We start from the raw sequence: 9,344 nt of genomic DNA, 5'->3' as shown, positions 1-9,344 counted from the left end.
CAGTGTACATATGATTCAGTATACTACAATGTTCAGTCATCATATCTAAATTCATGAAGTGATGTTACATGAAGGTAGGCCATTAAAAAATGTGATGTGAAATATGTCAACTATTTGGATGTATCAGAAAAAAGAGGACTTCAACTCACCAAGTATTGTAATAATGATCTTGGGACATATTAGAAAGCCACGATGTCACATTTGTCATATTCAGTTTTTTGTGTTTATCTCTTTACATCATACTTCAACAACATCCATCCATTCTGCTGGAGAGTGGCAGAAGCCTGTTTAACACACACACATATACACACACACACACACACACACACACACACACACACACACACACACACACACACACACACACAGGGGCAAAACAACCCAAGAACAACAAGAACTCCAAACTATATGTATGCTGTATATATAGTATATCAGCATCTCAAGTCTTTATTTACAATATTGGCAAGAGATAACAAACATTAACAAAAATGTCATCAGAAAAGAAGAGTCCCCTCTGTAAACTCCTCCTCAGCTCTGAGTAATGCAAGATAACATGAAGTCAGTTGTTGATCAGTGCGCGACAAAGAAATAGATACATTTTGGGGAAAGGCTGCTGTAAACCCTTGTTAGCATATTAACATTTTAGTTTATTTATTCATCAATTTTTATTTTTCCATTCATTATAAAGAAAGCATTTGTATGTACCATCTCTTCTTTAGGTTTTACAAGCAGGACAAAGCTGTATTTGTCTTTTCTTTTTTTAATTGACAGTTTAAAAATACTGTAACACATAATAAATATAAAGTAATTTTACCCTGTATTTGCCCAATATTTTACTACTTGTACCTTATTTACCTTTAGTCATCAAAAACGTTTACATAAATCATGTTAAAATAAGAAAAGAATAATAACGTGTTTGTGGCCTGTTATAAATTAAAAGGTTCCTCGTAAAAAGAAAAATCTATTATCTCTATAAATCTAGTACTGGAAATCTCAAAATGAGCTCTCACAAAAATATAAATAAATATATAAACAATAATATAATACCTAATAATAACAATCATAATACTTCCCATGTGGGCAATGTTTGATTTGTTATTTATTCAGATACATTAAACGTATGGGGTAAAAAACTATATCAAAGTAAATATGTTAAGAAACTGTCTACAACAACTGAATCAATTTTTTTTAATTACACTAAACGTTTTGTACTTTTATACTAATACATTTTCATATTTGCATGTTATCTCTTTTGCCATTGACAGTTTAAGAAAAATATGAAAACTGAAAAAAACAAAACAAGCTTCAAAAAAATAAACTTTAAAGTAACTAAGTTGACCAGTCTGTGGCAGCAGATTGTCGTCATATTTGTCACCTTGTATATATTTGTCAACTGTCTGTCAATACAGCATCATGATCAGAAGAATGTAAAAATACTGTCAATAATGGAAGAACTGAAATACCCCAGTCATATTATACAGTATTTGAACATTAAAGTTCAGCAATAAATGGGCAAAAAGTACGAGAAAAATATGGAATCAAGACAAAAATAGAGTTTATAATAGAGTTTATCCACTTAGTCATGTGGATATGTTTAAGTCACTTAAAGGTGAGTGCCACATTGATGGGATGCTACAGATACAAAGTGTCAGAATGCTAACAGCCATGATCCTTCTCCTCCATACTAGAGCTGGAACTGTGGTGGCTGCTACCGTGGTTGGAGCCATCCGGGGACATCGAGGACAGCAGGGGATCACCTGGGGACATTGGCGACAGGGTGTCCCTTACCAGGTCCTTCATTTTACAGGTCCTGGAGGTTCCGTAGGGACCGGGGTCCCTGGCATCTGTAGGCATCTGGTCGAAGGTGATGGTGCCATTATTAAGGTCTAGTGTGGTCGGCGGGGACATATCAGGAGCCGAGCTATGCTGGTAGAGATCTGCGGGGCAGTCGCCGAGGACGGGCTCCTGTTTAATGGCTCGGCCCATCAATTCCGATGTGCAGACAGTTGGGGAAGACACCACTGAAATACCATGAGCACGGGCCTGGATCTCCAACTCCTAGATGATTATGGAAGTAAACAAAACATTTAATACACTTCATACTAATGAACTAAATAAAACTATAACTACAATGGAAAAGAATCAGTTATCTTTCCATGTAGGTTTTTGCGTATACAATGAATTTGTCTCTGTGATTTTGTGCATAAAACAAACACAGGGCAAGACATAGAGACAAATAAATAAATTGACAATAGGAGTTATGAAAAAATATAAGAAATAGGTCAAAATTGGATTTGATCACCTTGGCTTCTTTAAGAATAACTACAGCCACCAGAGGGAGCGATAACTACACAATGTTTTTAAAACTGCAGAGTTTCAGCAAATTACCTATGGAGTGATTTCCTGGGAGAGGACAGTCTGAAAGGTTCACAGTACCGTATTATAAAGTATAGGTACAAAGAATATGTGCATGTACTAGCTAGGTTAGCAAGGGAGCTAGGGTCCCTAACCCTAAACAACATTTTTAAGAGACCAAATGTTAAGGGTCAAAATTCGAAGTCAATTACAAGATAGCCCTGCTCTAAAGCATACCCTGCTTTATGATCTATGTTACTCTAAATGGGATCATACTTTCCAAAATGGACATCATGCTGTATTGAAGAAGACCTGAAACTAGGAGGAAGCGTTATTTTCTCATAGACTTTTTTACAATCAGACGTTTTTTGCAACCAGTGGAGGCGCCCCTTGATGGTTATTAGAAAGAATGCAGGCTTAATGCATCTCTGCATTGGCTTCACTTTTCAGGCCTGAAAGTTGCCTCATGTGCTTAACATAAACTCACATTGTAAATGATTGTAATGGCTAGCTTCACTATTCAAACTGTAAAAATACGGAGAGTGGATATGCAGTGAAACATAAGTAGACACTGTAGAGACTCATAGAAGCATACAACACACATTTTACTGACGGAAAACAAAGGGAGAACATTTTGAAAAGGTTTCAATATATTGCAATTTAATTTTATATATGCCATTCCACCGAGGACCAATGACCTACCTGTATACGAAGCATCAGATGGCGGTTTGCGTGCTCCAGTTTCCTCTGTCTGCACTCAAGCTCCTTGGCTCTCTGCTGCTCCCGCTGTAGCCTCCTGATATAGTCCACTGAGGCTTTGAGAATGGTGCCCTTATTCCAGCGCATGTCTCTGGGGTATACAGGAGACAAAGGTCTACAGTCAGAGTCAGCTGACCAGCTGACCAAAACAGCACAGGATTCTTTACGGCCCTGAGCATGTTAGCTGTTAAACTTTAGGGACACTTGAATGTATGAAGAGGAGGATGTTAAAAATAAAGTTAATGAATAGACAGATGGAGGGACATACAAGATATACTTACGGATCATTTGACTTGGGTATCAAGGTCCCCAGTTCTTTGATGCGATCATTGATGTTGAATCTCCGTCTTCGCTCAACTTTAATTTGTCAAATAGAGTAAACAGTTAGTACAGTAGCCTCGTAAGCCAATCTTTTAAAGTTTAATGACAGCTCATAAAATAATAATCATTGTCAATTTAAAAATAAGTCACTGCTTGTTTTATTTATGAACTGTATTTTACTTTTTTTTTTGTTCAATTATTCTGAAAAATTGAAAATAAATAAATAAAGGCAAGCCAGTAATACTCTGTGATAAAGGGCAAAAAAACCCCACAAATTAATTAATTAAAATAAAAAATAAAAAATAAAAAATAAAAAAATAAAAAAAATAAAATTCATATGACAGTGACACATAATATTTGATTTCATAAAAATCACTTAAACTTGTTAAAATGTCCGTTCCCTCAGACTGTAGTTGCAAATATACCAAAGAACTAAATTATGTCACCAATTAGACAATTATACAAAATGTTCTGATGATTGTATTTTTATTTTTATTTAATTTAATTTATTTTAAGACTCACTTAAGTTGTGGTTGTCTTTCTTCTGTCTCTCTTTAGCAAGAGCACGGACTTCAGCCTCTGTAAATGAAAAAGAAATGTGTTAGTTCTCTGAAAAAACATTATTTATTTTTATTTCAATGTTTAATAATCATAAACTAGGTATAAAATAAATGGAATTACAATCTGATAGTGTGTCTACTAGAACACTTAACATTTACTTTGTAATGTTGCATAGTCACAGCCAATAAGGCATCATTTACATGTGAAATAAAGCTAAAATCATGTTAATTAGCTATATAATTACATTGAATTTGTATTGTGTGCGATTTAGTCATACACAAAACACTATCTATTCAGAAAATCAGATTGAAAACAGCTTTTACAGTTGACAAAACATTATTTATTTATTTTTTCATTTTGCTTTGCTTACCTACTGGAAAGCCCTCTTGCCTTTGATAGTTTTCATACAGGCTACACGTGTCAGACTTGTCCAGTACTTGCTTCATGCCTGGAGCTGGAGTAATTATTTGGCAAAGAATTGTCTTAATAGTATACTGTGCATTTCCAAATTGCACACAATATTGACAATGGCCTGTAATCATGCTTCTACATTCTATTTTAAATGTGTTGATTATCCCCTTGATTAGTGTTTAATCAAATCATGTTCACTATAATACTGTATCAGATCGTAGACAAATAAAACTTTTCTCAGTGTATTTCAGTGATATTTAACTACCAGATCAGGTGAGGAGTCACTTATTAGTCACAGATAAGTGTATTAAATTGATAGTCAAATGATTTCACAGTCTGAATTCACACTAATTTAATTGTCTGTGACTCCCACTTTAAATTCACCCCGAATGACATCTGAGTATAGTAACAGTAAAAATGTAAAGACTGCACTGTGTGAAAGATGTCTACCTGTGTATTCCCTCTTAATGTTGGGGGGGCAGGAGTTGCTGATGGCAAGGCCCGGGAGTGGAAGTCCTTGGTTGCCGTAAACATCAAGAAGGTTTCCAGACACAGGAAGCTACAGTGTTAAAGAAATGGCATGCTTTAGAAGAATTATGTCTTGTATTTAAGTTCAATTTAAATGTATCAACCGTAATATTTATTGAGACTTTAAATGCATCAATTTGCACTGCAGACATTACCTGGTTATTCATTTGGAGTCCTGGGTCCATAAGTCCAAGAACATCTTCATTGTAACTTGACTCCAAGCTAATAATATCATCAATGACATCATCCATCTGCATGGTAGGAAAGCACACCTGATTCTTTAATTGCAGTTAGAAATATTAAGGTATCTGAGTATAATGAAAGTAAAAGTAATGAGTGGGCATACTTCTTTCTCACAGTTGGAGCTGAGGGTGAGCAGGGCCATGGGACTGTTGGGGGCGCTGCTGCCGGGCCCGGGTGGCATGCCGTGCTCGGGTGGCTGGCTGGGGCACTGGTTTCCGGCTTTACCACCCAGTGTGGTGGACAGATACTGCCTCACCTGCTGCCTCTGGGCCTGCTGGATGTGGTACTTGGTGGGATTCTCCAGATGGGACTGCACCTAAAAGGAAGACATAGACATTACAACCTGCCAAGTCCAGTATATACTTTTTGTATTCGCGATTGCAAAGAAAAAAAACAAGGACTGACAAATTTATAAAATAAAAAAACATTAAAAAATAATATATGTGATATATGATATGATATTTGAAATAAATATAAAACAACATTTTGGATTTTGAAAATCAGTAAAATTCTAATAAGTAAACCTGCAAATCTAAAGACAGCTATTTTACAGTAAATCCAACTCATAAGCTTATCTTACAAAGTAACCACAAGGAATACATTTGTACCGCTGTGTTGCAGTTACAGTACTAACCTAATGTCTAAAAGCCAACTTTTTGCAGGTTCGCATTGGGACAATGTGTTCAGTGTGTTTGCACAGCCCTACTTCTCCTGCCAATATAATTCCAATATAGCAATGCTGATTATTTTTGACAGCATCAAGGATTTTATTTATTTGAGACAAAAGCTCTCCACAAAGAGGACACTGTTGAGCAGTGCGGCTTTGTCACATGATCTATGACTAGTTAAAATGTATGCAGCACCTCAACATCTTATGTAGACATATAAAAACTATTCAGCATGCTTTAGCTTTTCCGCCATACTGTTTATGTAATAGCATCAGCAGTTCTGCACTTGCAAACAAGTGTGAATAACAGTGTAGAGAAAGATAAGGACAGAGCCTATGACAATAATTACTGTTAAATAAATACAATTTTAAATCCAAATAAAGGATTAAACATTAGCTTGGTCTTTAGTTTTGTTCTTAAAAACAAAAACAAAACAAAAATCAACCCATCTCACCTGATAGTGGCTGTATTCAAGCATTTCCAACATGTTTTTTTTAGTAATAATTGATACAATTAATCAACATACAGTATATAATCCCTTTATCCTGTTAGCCTACACTGTGGACAGCAAGCTAGCATGTGCAAATCTGAGCAGCAGTCGCCAGTCCTGCTCAATTTATCCAAGGTTTATGGCTCATTAGTTATGCAAGTTAAGAAATGGAGGAGGACACTAGGGCTCATCCTCCCACTGCTGTGTTGTTTCAGTTTAACTATGAATTTATTTCTTTATACAGCTCATTTGACGTCACCACCTCCGGTTCACAAAGGAGTCTTTTCAGTGATTGGCCAACAGCCTGCGAACTGAAGCTTGCTTAAGGCCAACTAACGTTTAATCTTTAGTTCTGCTCATCTGGTATAAAACATCATTTGTTCTGAGCACCAGGAACACAATTGACACTATTGTTTCACGACAAAAAGCCATATGAAATTATAAATGTATAATGAATTTTTGGGATTGGAGGTTGATTACATTTAACTGTCACATTTGCTATGCAGTCACATTTGCAGGGTTAAGAAGGTGAAGAGCTTGGTTTTTAGGCTTAACGGTAATTGATTAATTTGACTGTTAGGATAATCTTTCACAGCCTATGTCCACCATCTCTTTACTAAAAAACACATTCACCCCGGTATTAATAGAGTGGCTGTTAAAGGGTTTTTCTCATCTTTTTATAGGCTTTATTTTTGTGAATCAGTTGATCACGGCGCCAAGCACAGTCAATGGTGGACTAGAAGTAGCCTTAAGGGCATGGTGATTGACTTTTGAAATATGTTGCAGGCAAAGATGCAGGGTGGAACTGTAGCAATGTTAGAAACAGGGTGGGATCACGACCAATCAAATAATATTGTTCCCTTGAAAAGCGTAAGGTGCACAATGACATCATCATAACACTAAACTTATCCCAAAAAAAAGAGGCAAAGTTAGTTGGCAAGTATGACACCTTAAATTAAATCAGCTTGAAAGAATATACTATTTGTTCAATGTAAAGAGGGTGTACTAGGCAAAGAGAACAGGACATTCTCATGTGTCATCATATAAAGATGGCACATGGACTCTGTTCCAGCAAGTCCAGCCCATATGATCACATAAGTCGTTTGTTACAAAACTCTGAAACGACCATACCACAGTTGCAGTTTCAAAAGTATTACACTTTAGTGGGGTTTAGGCAACAAAACTACTTGGTTAGGTTTAGGAAAAGTTCATGGTTTGAATAAAACATGTATGTTTGCTATGAACCTTCACTCTTGCAACTAGGTATGCGACATATTTGTGTATGTTGTTAAGTTAGTTATGTAGTTACATCATGTAAAAAAAAAAAGTCAACGTTGTGTTTTGGTTTCACCTGTTGACTGTAAAAATAGATGGATGGCCTGACAGTTCCCCATAAGTGGAGCCTAAACATTTTGATCACCTCCTCCATGTCAGTGGAATGGACAAAAACTTATGCTGATGTATATTCAAGTGTTCATTTCTTCGGTTATAAGTAGTTAATAGCTATAAAATGTGGCTGTAATGTCATGACTGACAGCTTGAATTGTGTTCTGATTGAGTTGTACTGACGTTTTGGGTGGAAACTCAATACCACGGCTCACTACTGCGCAGCTCCAAAAAAAAAAAAATCAGTGCAAGATGGCAGCAGCCATATTCAGGATATTTTGGCTTCACTGTTGTATAGTGGGAGGAAGTGGAGACGTGTCCTCCACCCCAAACTCCCTATGGGGACTTGTTGTTTTATCATAAGTAATGTACAAATTAAGCTTTGTTAAGCATTAGTTGTATTTGAGATAGATGGCACTCTGGGTTTAAAAAAAAAAAAGTTACTTCTACTAAAAAAACTTTGAAAAAGTAGCAAAATGTGTGTTTTGCAGCTTTCTTTTCTCTGGAGGATATTATTGTCAGTGAAAGGAAAATAATTAAGCATGTGGTAGTAATATGGGAATAACAACCAAGCTAAGGTTAAGCCAAACCAATCCTTTCATTTCCATTTCGGACATTCAGTCAACAGTCCTCTTCAGAATGACTGAGTATACCTTGGTCTTTGTCAAAGACACACAATTGGCATAACATCGGCTATTCCAGGAATGAAACATTAAGGTTCCCACAGTTCCTTGAAACATTTAAATGAGCAGATATCCGGGAAAGATTAGCTGCACATTATAAACAGACACTTTAAACCAGGTTGACCTGAGGCAAAGTGTCCCACATTCAATCTAGCTGATCACCACGGAACGAAGGGGATGGCCTTGCTGACCTTTTCGGTGTGGACTCATTGTGTTTAACAGAAGGATGCTCAAAGTTCACAACAGTTTTAAAGACAGTGATGTTAATAAAAAAGTTTCTAATTGTGACCCTATGCCCCCAAGATCAGCTGCTGATTTGCTGTAATTCCCCTACGCCTGAATTATTGTTAAAAGTCAAACAATACTTGTTTACCAGCTTGTGCGGAGTGCTCTGCATGACGCAGGAGCAGGAGAGTTTCTTTCTGGAGATGTACGCTCTTCAGTGCACCCTTCAGCATTTGGCCACCCAGAAGGTTGAAAGTAACCTTAAATGTTTCCCTTTTTGTAGCAGATTTTAGCTAGCTAACTAGCTAACCGTTAGGCTACATAGTTAATCATTGCAATGACTTAGGTTGTGTAAGGAATTAGACATGATTGTCATAGTTGTATATGCTGTTAGCAATTGTACTTCTATACATGAGACTAGGTGTGCATTTTGTTCAACGAAGGGGATGGCCTTGTTGACCTTTTCGGTGTGGACTCTTCATATCTACAGAGCTGCAAGCAAAGTTCTCAGAAAACCAGTGGACATTAGCCAGCTTTTTAGCTTTTGAATGTTTCATTTAGTTTTGTTGGGGCAAAAAAGCTGATACTGTGGTGTTTTGCTAATGTTTGGGTGAAAACAGTGTCTCGTTTGACTTAAAATTAGGCTAATTGAGGACATAAAACTAATGTCAGCTAGCTAGCTAAGTTTGAGTTCAACTATCTCACCTCCAGTTG

At 36.6% G+C, this 9,344-nt stretch overlaps 1 protein-coding gene across 5 annotated transcripts; it reads right to left on the bottom strand.

Moving 5' to 3' along the window:
• Positions 1-1,533: 1,533 nt before the first annotated feature.
• Positions 1,534-6,585, bottom strand: mitfa (melanocyte inducing transcription factor a). Of its 5 annotated transcripts, none has more exons than XM_059330206.1 (9): positions 6,301-6,585; positions 5,282-5,494; positions 5,091-5,186; positions 4,858-4,966; positions 4,367-4,459; positions 3,958-4,014; positions 3,396-3,471; positions 3,058-3,205; positions 1,534-2,058 (listed from the first exon to the last, which is right to left on the bottom strand). In XM_059330206.1, exons 1-9 carry the CDS (start codon positions 6,331-6,333, stop codon positions 1,657-1,659), a joined length of 1,227 nt encoding a protein of 408 aa, XP_059186189.1. In that variant the 5' UTR covers positions 6,334-6,585; the 3' UTR covers positions 1,534-1,656. The 5 variants fall into 5 exon arrangements, with proteins under 5 accessions (XP_059186189.1, XP_059186190.1, XP_059186191.1 ...); XM_059330207.1 differs by having other exon boundaries at positions 4,367-4,450; XM_059330208.1 differs by having other exon boundaries at positions 4,909-4,966.
• Positions 6,586-9,344: the final 2,759 nt, after the last annotated feature.

Source organism: Centropristis striata, chromosome 3, assembly GCF_030273125.1.
Source record: "Centropristis striata isolate RG_2023a ecotype Rhode Island chromosome 3, C.striata_1.0, whole genome shotgun sequence".
Lineage (NCBI taxonomy): Eukaryota > Metazoa > Chordata > Actinopteri > Perciformes > Serranidae > Centropristis > Centropristis striata.
Note: the sequence above shows the minus strand (reverse complement) of the source record. Positions and strands in the feature narration are given on the sequence as shown.

Coding starts and splice junctions, on each gene's coding strand:
- mitfa (XM_059330206.1), bottom strand. CDS start 6,333: ATGTTGGAAATGCTTGAATACAGCCACTATCAG. Junction 5,495..6,300: donor TTGAATACAGCCACTATCAG/GTGAGATGGGTT, acceptor TCTTCCTTTTAG/GTGCAGTCCCATCTGGAGAA. Junction 4,967..5,090: donor GACTCCAAATGAATAACCAG/GTAATGTCTGCA, acceptor TTAACACTGTAG/CTTCCTGTGTCTGGAAACCT.